This window comes from Centruroides sculpturatus, unplaced genomic scaffold (genome assembly GCF_000671375.1).
Source record: "Centruroides sculpturatus isolate CEXI.00-Female unplaced genomic scaffold, Cexi_2.0 scaffold2364, whole genome shotgun sequence".
Taxonomy (NCBI): domain Eukaryota; kingdom Metazoa; phylum Arthropoda; class Arachnida; order Scorpiones; family Buthidae; genus Centruroides; species Centruroides sculpturatus.
This window is the reverse complement of record NW_019386773.1, coordinates 26,378-40,000: the sequence shown is the minus strand read 5'-3', so window position 1 is coordinate 40,000 and position 13,623 is coordinate 26,378. Positions and strand designations below refer to the sequence as shown.

General features: G+C 27.7%; 2 protein-coding genes across 2 annotated transcripts in view; both read left to right on the top strand.

Annotated features, from left to right (window-relative positions):
- LOC111615752 (transcriptional adapter 2-beta-like) overlaps positions 1-6,711 on the top strand; it is a gene marked incomplete at its 5' end in the record, with an annotated part of 9,293 nt that extends 2,582 nt beyond the window's left edge. Inside the window, 6 exons of the mRNA XM_023357189.1 lie at positions 1,488-1,591; positions 1,664-1,736; positions 1,990-2,149; positions 2,728-2,807; positions 3,345-3,423; positions 6,675-6,711. Coding sequence (XP_023212957.1) covers positions 1,488-1,591; positions 1,664-1,736; positions 1,990-2,149; positions 2,728-2,807; positions 3,345-3,423; positions 6,675-6,711 — 533 coding nt within the window. The remainder of the gene's footprint in view (positions 1-1,487; positions 1,592-1,663; positions 1,737-1,989; positions 2,150-2,727; positions 2,808-3,344; positions 3,424-6,674) is intronic.
- Positions 1-13,103, top strand: part of LOC111615751 (transcriptional adapter 2-beta-like) — a 15,698-nt gene extending 2,595 nt beyond the window's left edge. The window contains exons 2-9 of the mRNA XM_023357188.1: positions 6,554-6,604; positions 6,675-6,731; positions 8,933-9,036; positions 9,109-9,181; positions 9,435-9,594; positions 10,173-10,252; positions 10,790-10,861; positions 13,081-13,103. Of these exons, the coding sequence (XP_023212956.1) occupies positions 6,722-6,731; positions 8,933-9,036; positions 9,109-9,181; positions 9,435-9,594; positions 10,173-10,252; positions 10,790-10,861; positions 13,081-13,103 (522 nt within the window). The 5' untranslated portion in view covers positions 6,554-6,604; positions 6,675-6,721. The remainder of the gene's footprint in view (positions 1-6,553; positions 6,605-6,674; positions 6,732-8,932; positions 9,037-9,108; positions 9,182-9,434; positions 9,595-10,172; positions 10,253-10,789; positions 10,862-13,080) is intronic.
- Positions 13,104-13,623: the final 520 nt, after the last annotated feature.

Here is a 13,623-nt window from a genome sequence, read left to right as displayed (position 1 = left end):
TCCCAAAAAATTATACGTGTTTTGGAAATGTTGAGTGGAATTAGTCTAGAATCGGTTAATTTTATAGAAGAAAACCTTTCGAACAGCCTTAGTCCGTAAAGTTCCCACCTATCGGGCTGCGATTGGCTCACTCCTACAACGTAATTTTCGGTTAGCGTGGAACGTATCTAAGCGTTATAGGGGGGTCTACTGTATATTCTATAAAAATAAGAGTTTATTTTTGACAAGATTATGTCTTGTTTATAAAATCGTACTGTCACCCGTTCTTATCAGCATAGAGGTATGAAGGAGTACATGTAAAATGTTGATATTTGGCACAGAGTATTAGGTGCCCAAATCATTTGTGCATAAAAAATTCTAGACTCGTAGGTAGTCAGGGGATCGAGAATCGAGTCAAAATAAAATACAAAATGGCAACCATCTTCTACAAACAGGCAAAACAGCCACCTCACCCCACTGAAGTCGGGTAGGGGAGAGTACCATCCACAGTCATTTTAAGAAGTGAACTCTGACCTTAGGACTGAACACGTAGCTTCTTCTAGGTTAAATAAAATTTGTAATCTACTTTTGTAAATTTGGGAATGCTTCAAATATGACGTTAAAGCGGTTTTATGTCGTTACAAGTGGGCTTTTTTTAACATTATCTAGTATAGTAAAATCGTAGGACTGATAAAAATTTGATGTTATATTAGGGTTATCATTACATTTGATGACATTATAATTGGGTTAAACTGTATATTGTTTGTGCAAAATAAAAAAAATAATTTCGGACAATACAATAGCCACAATTATTTTTTTCAAAACCGGGAACTTTTCGTTACACATTGACAAAAATTCAACCCGGGCTGACACGCAATAGAGAGAAATTTTGAAATTAGATAAGTTAATTTCATCAAGGATGCATCATGGACGATCTCGTGGTTGTGGCCGGTGAAGTTTGAATGATCGCGCCCAAACGCAGTGATATCAAAGAAGAATGAGAACGAGACCTGCCTTGAGCATCAAAGTGATTCTGTCTCCAAGACATAGTCTTGTCCCAAATACGGTTTTGCCGTTTTACTTGTTAAATTTATGATTGATGAAATGAATTAGAATATAAAATAGAAATAAATAATTATACAAAATAGAAATAAAATCTTTCAATTTGATGTCATGCTTATTGCAATATTTTACATGATATGGTAATTGGATTATTTTGAATAATAATATGATTTCCTAAACAATGTTTTCTGTTTGAGAATAATTTTTTAACTGTGAAATTTGTATATGATATGAAATTTCTTTCAGTTATTGCATTGCATTATATTAACACTTCTATTATCATTGCATTGATTCACATTACCAACAATATTTTCAATAAGTTTTATATAAAATTTATTGTAGTTAATATTTTTAAGTTGTTGAAATCAATTTGAAATATAGTCTGTGAATTTTATAATTTACAGTTAATGAATGAATTTATAATAGTCATAATAATTTTATTATAGGACCACTTTCTCCTAGTTTAAGCATTCCTCTTCCTCCGTTAGAATTAACTACACAAGAACAACAAGAATTGGGATATCTTCCAAATAGAGATGACTTTGAAAAGGTTTGTTGATTTTACATTAAAAGTTTTGTTGTTGATAAAATATGTATAATTTTTAAAAATTTTTTCACTTAGGAATATGATAATGAAGCAGAATCTTTGACATCAAATTTAGTAATCAATAATGATGATGATGAAGTTGACACAGGTAAGAATTATTTAAAAATGAATTATATTCTAAATTTTGCATTTTTATATAAATTAAATCTGATATTAGATTATTAGATTTATTATTATTAAATTTTAATATTTTTCATTTAATTTAAAAAAAAATTTCTGGTTTTAAAATTACTGATTTGGAATAAAGTAATATTTATAAGTCTAAAAAAATTATATCTTAAATGGTTTGTTGTATAGTGTTATTTTTTAATACAATTTCAATTATATAATTTTATTTTCAGCTCTAAAGCTTGCTTTAATTAGCATTTACACAACCAGACTAGAAGAAAGGTTAAAAAGGAAAAAGATAGCTAGAGAGTTTGGACTAGTCAATCAGTTTTTCAGTTCCTCAAATAAACAAAAATCTCAAAATCCTCGGAAGAAATCTTTCAAAGATGAAAGGTAAAATACTTTTTTTTCTACTGAAGTCATTTAACTATGATTTTTAATTTACCTAAAATAAATTCTCTTGAAAAAAGTTTTCTTTTTATATTTAAGTATGAAATATTAAATTAAACTGCAAAACTTTTTATATACAAACAAATTTATAAATGAAAATTACAAAACATTTTAAAGCAAAAACTTAGATACAAATTTCAATAATTTACTTTCTTCCATGTTATAATCAGATATGTTGAAAATGAAAAAACTCATTTAAACCTGGTTATAATGAAGGCATACAGATTAATTGTAATTTGAAAATCTGAAATGTACTCAATAATTTTGTACATTAAATATCAATCTGACTGTCAATTGAGATTAAACTGTAAGTTATGCTCACATTCACCACTCCAAGTACAAGAAAGGAAGGGGGGAAAAATCATATTTTTATTGCACTACTTCAGAAAAGAATTTACAGCAAATTGTGATTTTTTGCTTTATTTAGTAATAATTAAATTTTTAATCATTTTAAAATTTATTCTAGGATATCAAAGTGAAATTTTGTTCAATAAACTTAATATGTAAAAATTATTTTTTAGAGAACTTCAGGAAAGAATGCAAGTTTTTTGTAGATTCCAAACAGCTTATGAACATGAACAATTATTCAGGGATCTTCAAAGTAAGTAGTAATAAATATATTTTTAAAATCAAATAATAAAAGAGATCATTTGTTAATAACATATAATTATATAATGTATTTAATTAATTTCTATTTCTAATATAGTTACTTTCTCTTTTATTGTTTACTAAATTATCTTAGAATTGAATTAATTCCTAATTATTATTAATCTAAGCAGATAGAGGTAGAAATGTTCTCCCCAATTTACTTTTAGCTGGTTGATTGTTAAGCTTACTATTTTTTCCAACTATTAAATAATATGTTTTAGTTTATTTATTTTTTAAGGATAACTGGATTATGGACTAGTATGCTATTGAACTATTGTATTTAATAACAAATCAATACTTTACTAAAAGTATTGATTTGTTATTAAATACAGCTAAGGAAGTTTGCTGTATCAGCCAATTGCAAGTAAACAGCCTAAAAATTTATATGGGAGAACACTGAACTAGTTTTTTGTTATGAATTTAATAACAATAAATTTATGAAATATAAATAACTTGATGTTAATTGTTTTTGTTTTTTCGTAAATTTTAGGGGAAAAAGAATTACATCTTAAAATAAAAGAGCTTTTCAAATATAGAAAAAATGGTCTGACAAAATTACAAGNATCGATGTTAAGCCTATCAAAAATTTTATTTTAAATATTAATCGTCGCTATTGTGTCATTAAAAATTATTTTTAAATTATTTTATTACTCACAAAACAAACAACCACTCATAATTAGAAAATTAAGCCTCGTTTAAATACTGGCCTCCCTTTCATGGTCGAGCCAGTGTTGCCAGCTAAAACACACAAAAATTTAACAAAAATAATATTAAAGTAGCCAAGACATAGCCAAATATTGTAGCACCACATCACTAGCGGACATTGAAATTTGCCGACTAGAACGGTCAGTTAACTGATGTGACGGTTGATTGGGGGTCAGATAATCAATGTTCTACTGTATTTGATTTATCAATTTAAAAGAAAGTTTGACATTTGTCGATAAAATCTTTATTAATTATTAAAGTACACTGTTTAGGAATTTACTTCTTAAAAATAATGTCATCTAAATGTAAACCATCACACTCATGGCACTCATTTAAACAAACAGCGAAATTTCCCATGATGGCTCGGCATGTAGACTCTGTGATGGCTGCCATTTTTCCCTCAACTGTGCCAGAGTAGTCGGATTACTGGCGTAAACCTTTGATTTGAGATATCCCCATAAAAAAGTTCATAATTAGGACTGCATGGGGGCCAAATTATGTCACCTCTCCTGGAGATCAATTTGCTAGGGAAAATTTCATGAACTCATGGCAGAGACGTATTGGATGTATGTGACATGGCTCCGTCCTGCTGAAACCATGTTTTTTGGTTATAATTAGGAAAGTTTTGCAGTTCAGGTACCAAGAAGTCATCTAACATCTTCACATAACGTTCTGAAGTCACTGTAACTGACTGTCTCATTTCATTTTCAAAAGAGTACAGGCCGATTATTCCTCGCACCGACATTGCAGCCCATACAGTCACTTTAGGGGAATGTAGGGGTTTCTGGTGCTTGCATTTTGGATTTGTTGCACTCCAGTAATGGCAATTCTGCTTGTTCACATGTCCGTTGAGGTAAAAATGAGCCTCATTGGAAAACAAGATATTGTTAAATGTTGAAAAGCACTCAGTAACTTGGTTAATGAATTGAAGCCTATGACTGACATCCTGGGGCTTCAATTCTTGTACTAATTGGAGTTTGTAGGGATGCAGTTTTAGGTCTTTGTGTAAAATACAATATAATGATGATCTATGCAAATTAAAGCATGTGTGTGTTTACAAATGGGAATGTTTGGATCGTCACGAACAGACAGATTTTACACTCTTCATGGACTCATCCATTCTTGATGACCTTGGTCGCCCAGATTTTGGTTTTTCCAGTGTTGAACCGGTCTATTCAAACTTCTTGACCCATTTTTGAATGAGGGGAACACTTGGTGCATCATTTAAGTTATGCAAACCATGATGACTGCAAAATTTTCTGTGCTGTAGTCACCAAATCACCGTTTTTATGAAATTCTCACACACAGAATGCTTGGTCCACTCCCAAGAAACATTTCATACTGACTGAATTCCTATAAGCCAGGCAATCGATTGACACCCCCCATGCACCTTACATGTGTTGTGTTTGCACAGTAAGCTAATCGATTATAAACTTTCTTTTGAGACACCGTGTACAAAGTATGGCTTTATTGTTATAATGTATTGGGTTTTAGTAGAGCTGGTTGTTTATACAAAGTATTTTGCAATTAAACAAAGATTTTTTCTTATACTAGAGAAAATTAGTAAAGTATGCAGTTACTGCTGTGGTGTAAACTAATTGTTTTGTTCTGATAAAGAGATTATTTTGTCAAAACAATGGTGAATAGTATACATCAAAAAGTTTTGGTGTTTAAAAGAATTGTAATGATTATTAAATGTTATAACTAGATGAATGTGGAAAATTAAGTCAAATACAACATTTATAAAGTACTTCTTGGAAACTGAAGCATAAAATAACACAAATTTGTAGGAGACAACTGATTATGACCTTAGATATTAAAAGGTTGAAAACATTCCGGTTAGAATACCAATTTCAACTGAAGTTTAATGTTAGTGTTATTTTATGCAACTATAACATTGCTATTTGATTTTAAAAATTCTGTAATGAAGACAGAGTAGCAGTAGTTCATGAAATATTGCATTTGTTTATAATCCTTGTTAAGAATTTATAGAAGTTTATTGTTATAATTGTCACATTATTTACATTTATCAATCATTTTGATAAATTATTTATACTTTTCTATGGAGTGAATTCATTGACAATATTTTTTTTTCAAATGATGCATTCAGTAAATTCCATTATATGTTCAGTTACTGACAGGCACTATAAATGTCTTTATTTAATTTTATCATTAGTTTTTAAGTGATGTATTTATGAAGATGATGATTGTTTACATATATTGCTCTGTGTCCAGTGGCATACTTCATTTAGTTTTTGGATTATAGAATTATTAACATTTTCATGTAGTATTGGCTGTCATAATTAAAGATTATTTAGTGAAATATCAAGTGACCATAATTTGTTCATATCTTTCCTAATAACAATGATTTCTGAAAGATTTTCATAATACTGTGCGCTGTATCAGTGCCATCTCAAAGAAAATATTGTAATTTACAATAGATAATACTGCTCTATTTCTAGTATGTTTAAAGACAGTAGTGGATGCAACTCATAGTATGTGTTTGCTTGCACCTTCTTACTTCATAGTTATTCAGTTTTGTTAAACATAATATCTTTAAAATATTTCAGCAAGCAAAATGATTATTTTGAAAAAGTACATTTTATACTTGTAAATCAGTGTTCTCTATAAATCTCTTCTGTCATTATTATATTAAGTATGAAAACTTCTTGGAAAATGAATTTCGTTATAGCGGTATTAGAATAAATGCATGTTTATTCTATAATTTAACAGTATCTATTACAACTAATTAATAATGCATGTTACGTAAACCTAGTATATATATAATCATTTAAAATGAATTAAGAAACTGAAAATGTAAATAATGTTGTAAATTTTAAATTTCATTTTTTTGCCAAAATAACTTATAGCCTTCACTTTATATAATTTTAAACATACAGTTTATGCCTGTAACTGTTTTTATTTACATTTATATTTAATTTTTTTACATAATCACATATATTTTGCATTTTAATGTATTATGATTAATTTCAGAAATAGAAAAACATTATACAGATTTGTACATACTTGGTTCCATTGGTAGAGGTATGTATTTTTGTCATTGATTTAAGTTTTTCTATTGAAAAAATTTTTTATTATTAATTTTCTTTTAAAGCAACGTGGGATATAGAACAAAAACATCACATTCATGACCATACTGTAATGGAAGGAGGTAAGATATAATTGTGACTTTAAATTTACTAGTAACAATAATTTTTTTCTAATTATAAAGTTGATTATATTTCACACAAAACATTCATATTTTTGTTTGACAAATTTCTTTGTCCATTTCCTATGGTAAAAGTTTATTTATAAACAAGATCAGAAATTATTATGAACAGTTGAAAAAGAAAATGTCTTATCAAATTTGTATGTGATTATCTGACCAATATTATACTGTAGCAGTAGTATGACTGACTAATATTTTGACCATATATTAACCTGTGACAACATGCAGTTTCTGTTTAGCATGGATGTATGGAAAAGTGGCAATTTTCCACTGACTTTTCATGCCTAATTACACGATACATAATTACCATTCCTTGAATTTGACAATTCTGAAAATCCTGTGATGTGTCTTCTCTTCACATGTAAAATTTCAAGATCATACATTGTTTAGTTTATTAGATATTGTTTTGTTTATAAAAACAGTGTCTTTAACTCTTATCTTATAGGAAATATCACCAGATTTGCAATAATGTGGACTAATATGAAACAAATACAGCTGCAAATGAATGATGAGAGGGCTGAGATATTTCTCAAAGGACCAAAAAAATGATTTTTCAAAAAAAATTTAAATTTTTGAAGGTCATAGCAGGAAGGCTATCTTATGGAGATAAGCATTTAAGGGTGTAGTGAATCACAGTCCTCCATGTTATGACATCATGCATAGTTGACAAAGATCTATGATATCATTATTTTCTTATGACAATTTTGAGAATCCTCTATGACTGATAGCATTGAAAAGTGATGTCATAGTGGAAAACCTCTGCCTCACCCATGCAATCATGTAAAAAAAATTATACATGAGAATAGAAAAATGCAAGGCAGCAATTTTTTTGAAAGCCTGTGATAAGTATAAAAAATTTTTACAAATGAAATTTTTACATAGTCAGATGATAATAAATACAGTCGACCCCCCTATAACGTACGTTCTAATAACGACAATTNGAAGGAGTACATGTAAAATGTTGATATTTGGCACAGAGTATTAGGTGCCCAAATCATTTGTGCATAAAAAATTCTAGACTCGTAGGTAGTCAGGGGATCGAGAATCGAGTCAAAATAAAATACAAAATGGCAACCATCTTCTACAAACAGGCAAAACAGCCACCTCACCCCACTGAAGTCGGGTAGGGGAGAGTACCATCCACAGTCATTTTAAGAAGTGAACTCTGACCTTAGGACTGAACACGTAGCTTCTTCTAGGTTAAATAAAATTTGTAATCTACTTTTGTAAATTTGGGAATGCTTCAAATATGACGTTAAAGCGGTTTTATGTCGTTACAAGTGGGCTTTTTTTAACATTATCTAGTATAGTAAAATCGTAGGACTGATAAAAATTTGATGTTATATTAGGGTTATCATTACATTTGATGACATTATAATTGGGTTAAACTGTATATTGTTTGTGCAAAATAAAAAAAATAATTTCGGACAATACAATAGCCACAATTATTTTTTTCAAAACCGGGAACTTTTCGTTACACATTGACAAAAATTCAACCCGGGCTGACACGCAATAGAGAGAAATTTTGAAATTAGATAAGTTAATTTCATCAAGGATGCATCATGGACGATCTCGTGGTTGTGGCCGGTGAAGTTTGAATGATCGCGCCCAAACGCAGTGATATCAAAGAAGAATGAGAACGAGACCTGCCTTGAGCATCAAAGTGATTCTGTCTCCAAGACATAGTCTTGTCCCAAATACGGTTTTGCCGTTTTACTTGTTAAATTTATGATTGATGAAATGAATTAGAATATAAAATAGAAATAAATAATTATACAAAATAGAAATAAAATCTTTCAATTTGATGTCATGCTTATTGCAATATTTTACATGATATGGTAATTGGATTATTTTGAATAATAATATGATTTCCTAAACAATGTTTTCTGTTTGAGAATAATTTTTTAACTGTGAAATTTGTATATGATATGAAATTTCTTTCAGTTATTGCATTGCATTATATTAACACTTCTATTATCATTGCATTGATTCACATTACCAACAATATTTTCAATAAGTTTTATATAAAATTTATTGTAGTTAATATTTTTAAGTTGTTGAAATCAATTTGAAATATAGTCTGTGAATTTTATAATTTACAGTTAATGAATGAATTTATAATAGTCATAATAATTTTATTATAGGACCACTTTCTCCTAGTTTAAGCATTCCTCTTCCTCCGTTAGAATTAACTACACAAGAACAACAAGAATTGGGATATCTTCCAAATAGAGATGACTTTGAAAAGGTTTGTTGATTTTACATTAAAAGTTTTGTTGTTGATAAAATATGTATAATTTTTAAAAATTTTTTCACTTAGGAATATGATAATGAAGCAGAATCTTTGACATCAAATTTAGTAATCAATAATGATGATGATGAAGTTGACACAGGTAAGAATTATTTAAAAATGAATTATATTCTAAATTTTGCATTTTTATATAAATTAAATCTGATATTAGATTATTAGATTTATTATTATTAAATTTTAATATTTTTCATTTAATTTAAAAAAAAATTTCTGGTTTTAAAATTACTGATTTGGAATAAAGTAATATTTATAAGTCTAAAAAAATTATATCTTAAATGGTTTGTTGTATAGTGTTATTTTTTAATACAATTTCAATTATATAATTTTATTTTCAGCTCTAAAGCTTGCTTTAATTAGCATTTACACAACCAGACTAGAAGAAAGGTTAAAAAGGAAAAAGATAGCTAGAGAGTTTGGACTAGTCAATCAGTTTTTCAGTTCCTCAAATAAACAAAAATCTCAAAATCCTCGGAAGAAATCTTTCAAAGATGAAAGGTAAAATACTTTTTTTTCTACTGAAGTCATTTAACTATGATTTTTAATTTACCTAAAATAAATTCTCTTGAAAAAAGTTTTCTTTTTATATTTAAGTATGAAATATTAAATTAAACTGCAAAACTTTTTATATACAAACAAATTTATAAATGAAAATTACAAAACATTTTAAAGCAAAAACTTAGATACAAATTTCAATAATTTACTTTCTTCCATGTTATAATCAGATATGTTGAAAATGAAAAAACTCATTTAAACCTGGTTATAATGAAGGCATACAGATTAATTGTAATTTGAAAATCTGAAATGTACTCAATAATTTTGTACATTAAATATCAATCTGACTGTCAATTGAGATTAAACTGTAAGTTATGCTCACATTCACCACTCCAAGTACAAGAAAGGAAGGGGGGAAAAATCATATTTTTATTGCACTACTTCAGAAAAGAATTTACAGCAAATTGTGATTTTTTGCTTTATTTAGTAATAATTAAATTTTTAATCATTTTAAAATTTATTCTAGGATATCAAAGTGAAATTTTGTTCAATAAACTTAATATGTAAAAATTATTTTTTAGAGAACTTCAGGAAAGAATGCAAGTTTTTTGTAGATTCCAAACAGCTTATGAACATGAACAATTATTCAGGGATCTTCAAAGTAAGTAGTAATAAATATATTTTTAAAATCAAATAATAAAAGAGATCATTTGTTAATAACATATAATTATATAATGTATTTAATTAATTTCTATTTCTAATATAGTTACTTTCTCTTTTATTGTTTACTAAATTATCTTAGAATTGAATTAATTCCTAATTATTATTAATCTAAGCAGATAGAGGTAGAAATGTTCTCCCCAATTTACTTTTAGCTGGTTGATTGTTAAGCTTACTATTTTTTCCAACTATTAAATAATATGTTTTAGTTTATTTATTTTTTAAGGATAACTGGATTATGGACTAGTATGCTATTGAACTATTGTATTTAATAACAAATCAATACTTTACTAAAAGTATTGATTTGTTATTAAATACAGCTAAGGAAGTTTGCTGTATCAGCCAATTGCAAGTAAACAGCCTAAAAATTTATATGGGAGAACACTGAACTAGTTTTTTGTTATGAATTTAATAACAATAAATTTATGAAATATAAATAACTTGATGTTAATTGTTTTTGTTTTTTCGTAAATTTTAGGGGAAAAAGAATTACATCTTAAAATAAAAGAGCTTTTCAAATATAGAAAAAATGGTCTGACAAAATTACAAGGTATTTGTTAAGAATATTCATAATTAGATAAATTTTAATATAATAATGAAACAAAACTTAATTTTTAGATTAAATATTTATAAATAAATACTAAATGTAAAATATTTTAAATGTAAATAAATTATAGTTTCCTCTATACCAAATACTCAAAGAAAATAATAATGCTATGGTTTTTTGTATTAAATAGCTATATGCAATTGATTTTATGTGAATGCTTTCTTTAAAAGTTGTTACATTAAACAACTTAATTAGAAAATTAAAAAAAAAATTTTTTTAATTAATTTACATGATCAGTAATGCATAATTTCGCCACTGCTAAAAGCACTGTGTGGTATGTCTCAAAAATTTAGATAATGAAATTAATAATAAATTTTTCTTTGGAAAATTGTTTTATGTAAATTGCAATTATGTATAAAGACTACACATTCAAAACTAAATAAGAATATTAAAAGTAAAGGTATCCAATTCACTGGTTGTGAAAAACCACAAGTCATACAAAAATTATGAATTTTGTTAACTGATCATGAAATCTTTACTAGTAATTAATTGAAACAAATTTTTCAGTTTCTGGAAGGGAATAATTGTTTACATCTTATCAATAACTAATTTTAATCTATTTTGTATCCAAATATTAGGTACAAAACTATGTCATTTGAAAATTAGTTACCTAGATATTTGGTACCCATGAGCATCTTTTAATACAAGTATATCCAATAAAACTTGTTATCATTTTAATTTATTGAATAAGCTAATTTGTATTAAATTGTGCAGATAGACTATGTTGTAAGTGAAGATGTGGTAAATTACAAGGTTAATTTGAAAATGAAAAATGGTTTACTTTCACTTACAAAGAGGGGGTCAGACATTTGAGTCTCTGATTCACATGAAATTTGGGAGCATGTAGAACAGTGTTTCTCAATGGGGGCGATATCGCCCCATGTGTGCGTTTTTCCATGTTGAGGGGCGATTAGTAACAATTTATATTTTGGGAGCAAAAAAACAATTTTCTGGGCAATATAGTAAAACATTATATTAAGAATAATTAGATATTTTATTTGTTATATCATACAATAATTAAACAAATAACATTATACTAGTCACTAGTCTATTCAATGCAGTATGAATTTGGCATTAACGTTGGCCCTCGGCATTGGAATTTTGAAGTGAAGGGGGCGACAATTCGTTAGAGGTTGAGAAACACTGATGTAGACCATAACACAAACAACTTCTTGTCCAAATAATAGGACCCACTCCTCAGGTGTTTCCAAAAAACAATTTTCTGAAAATTGAGTGTTTAGCTTATAACACTTTGGAAGTTTTGCATTTCCTTACAGTAGTAATAGCTATTACTATTTTAAGACATTAGACATTGGAGTGACACAATGTAGGATTGAAACTTTGCAATTTTGTTTGTGTGTGTAGCAAAATTATTTTATTATTTTACCATATCATTAGCATTATTATTACTGTTATTAGTTTTTATATTTAAATCTTATAAAGCAAATTAAAGTAGATGTGAAAAGTGAAACTTTAAAAAATATATATATATACTATATCACCATGAGTGAATAAGCTTCAGACATTACTGCACTTGGATGAAAAAGACAAATCTGTTATGAAAATAGGGTAGCATAGTTGTAGTTTTGTTTTTTTTTTACTTGTTAATATTATGGGCCATTTTCTCTTGCTCTCATGATTATTACACTTCAGATATAACAGTACCATTATAAAATATGAAGAAACAAAATTTTTATTTGATGACATGAAAGAGAGGTATGGAGACAATATTTTCACTAAATAGGAAATGACGTCACAATTTTTTAATTACTTATATTTCAGTTTTCACAGGCTTCACTTTTGAAAATGCTTGAGAAGTGAGTCCTATTATTTGGTCAAGGAATTGTTTGTGTTTAGGGCTATATGCTCACGAAGTTTCAATGGTTTTGGAGACCTGAACATCTGAACCTCTCCTTGTTAGTGCATTTGATCTTCACTTCCATCTCACAAAACAAGAACAATGAAATGAGCAACTGTCATAACCAGATGATGACAAATGTTATTGGGACAATAACATTTTACATCCAATAAGAGCAAAGTATTTTTGATGCTTAATTTTCATATTTGTTGAAAGAAAATATGAAAAAGAAATATAGCAATTACAAGAATGTAATTAGAAAGTATATTTGTAAAGTGAAATTAAAAAACAACTTTATTTTCAGGAATCACTCCTTTACAGTGGTAGCAAATATTTTTTTGACTAGTTAAAAAAAGGTTATCAAGTTGGAATGCAAGAGTGATTTGCATAAAAAGAAAAATTTATCTGAACATCATTATTATTGGTGCAATATTTGCTCTGCTTTTTGTTTTTGTCATTACTTCACTCTGTATACGAACTAAGCTTAAACAAAGATTTGCATTCCTGAAAACATGCACATTTCAGAAATAGTCTCCACATAAGTCATGAATGTACAGTATTTTATATATATATATATATAATTTGAAAAATAATTTTATATTTATTGAAATCAGTTGTCATAAACAAAGATGACATGTCTGAACAGAAGTGGAAGAATGTATGTGCATTATATTAATTTTCAAAGAGTTTCATAAATTGACTGCTGAGATGATAAAATTTTTCATATCTTTATAAACTGTCAATGGTTATTCCTCTCCATTCTCTTCAGTTTGCTTATCAATTTGGCATATCTTGTGAAACAGTTTTACACAATTTGATTTTCCAAACTGAGAAAGCTCTGGATATG